Source organism: Habropoda laboriosa, unplaced genomic scaffold (genome assembly GCF_001263275.1).
Source record: "Habropoda laboriosa isolate 0110345459 unplaced genomic scaffold, ASM126327v1 scaffold90, whole genome shotgun sequence".
Lineage (NCBI taxonomy): Eukaryota > Metazoa > Arthropoda > Insecta > Hymenoptera > Apidae > Habropoda > Habropoda laboriosa.
The window spans coordinates 1999062-2000760 of NW_017100218.1; the positions used below are offsets into that span (position 1 = coordinate 1999062).

Sequence of the window (1699 nt, forward strand, 5' to 3'; positions counted from 1 at the left end):
TATTATTTTAAATAATTAATTTATTATTATTTTTCCAGTTATCATCAAAAATATCGACTTCGAAATCATTCATGGTTACTTGAAGCTACTGGCCTGACCAGCAATGAGGATCTTCGAAATTCACCGTTAGCCGCTAAGTTAAATGGTTATATAGCTGGTGCCGGAACTACTGAACAATTTGAAAAAGACTTGCCGACTCTTGGCTTAAGTGAAAAAACCGCACAGTATTTACAAAAACATATGATCGAGAATCAATATAACGGCTTATATTGCTAGCTTATACTGTCGTAAATAAATGTTTGAGAATTCTTCGTATGTAGCAGACATGAAACAGGATTTATATCATCGTAGGAAAAATTTTTAAAGTCTGACGGTAGACTTATTTATGCGATTCAGGTTTCTTGTGTATATGTCTTGGAAAAATATGTTTGAAATCGCTCACAAAAAGATTCAATTTTTAGCTCGATTTTAGAACCCAATTTACGCTCAACAAACATCCTTTATTCATATTGCATCCCAACCCTTTTTTTCATCATTTTTATAAGTTTCATTACCAGTATATTCATTGTACTGTACTGCGTGTGTATCCCCTTATTTGTTCACTAGTATCAATGTGTTACTTTCAAAAAAACAATTCAAAAGAAGTTTATATTAAGATAGGCTGTGAAAAGTTCAGATAATTCTGTTTTCAATTATTTGTTTTCTGTTCACTTCGTACATTCTATAAGCTTTATAAGTTTATAAAAAAAGATAAATAACTGTGAAGTATTAGATTAAAATATGCTTCTTCAATTTTTTAAGTTGTAATCCTTTTACGTAACATAGTGTAATGAATATGATTTTTTAATTACGTATAATAATTCAATTGTCTAATATTTATTATTAACAATATCATTGGCCGTGAGAAGAAATGTAGATCATTTTTGGACAACTGTGTTGTCAAATATATACGCTTGTTATATATATATATATGTATATGTAGTCACGTAAAATACATCCATGTATGTACGTATACATATATTGGCATTGGATACACGTGACCTGATTCATCCAGCTTTTACACTTATATAAAAGTAGTTTGCATTACGAAAAAATCAAAATATATGTAATAACTGTTTATAAAATTTAGTAAAATATAAAAATTACAATAGTAAATTTGACAAGTATTGTGTGCTTTCTTTTTATTTTTCTATCTTAAGAACGTTTATTATTGATTTAAGAAGTGCTTTGTAACTTTAAAAAAAAAATATATGTATTTAAAACTTTTTATTCAAGTTTACATATAAATTCACTTGATTTATCTTGTAAAAATTGTACATTAAAATCTATAATCTATAAAAGTAATACTTGAGTTTAATTAACTTTTTTTCTTATTTAAACATTGACAATTTAAATTATTATTATACTTTTTATAGAGAATCTAGTTCTTAATTGCTATAGATTGAATTTAAATAGGCGCTTTAGGAATGACGTGATGTGTAGATACACATGCGCATGCATACACTCGAATTCGCTTTATTTTTGAAGATTGTTGTTGTTATTCCATTCCAACATTTTTCTGTCACACACAGTTGGATGTGACATTGAATATGTGTTACACCAAAAAGTATTTACGACTGTACGACAGTCCCAATCTATTCGTGTTAACTTTTTTCAATCGAAAGAACGACAATTATTTCTGTAAATAAATATATAAAAT

The 1699-nt window shown here is 27.3% G+C and overlaps 1 protein-coding gene across 1 annotated transcript in view; it reads left to right on the forward strand.

Annotated features, from left to right (window-relative positions):
* The window catches only part of LOC108570873, a 5829-nt gene that overhangs the window by 924 nt on the left and 3206 nt on the right, over nt 1–1699 (forward strand). The window contains exon 4 of the mRNA XM_017932802.1: nt 39–224. Within this exon, the coding sequence (XP_017788291.1) occupies nt 39–224 (186 nt within the window). The remainder of the gene's footprint in view (nt 1–38; nt 225–1699) is intronic.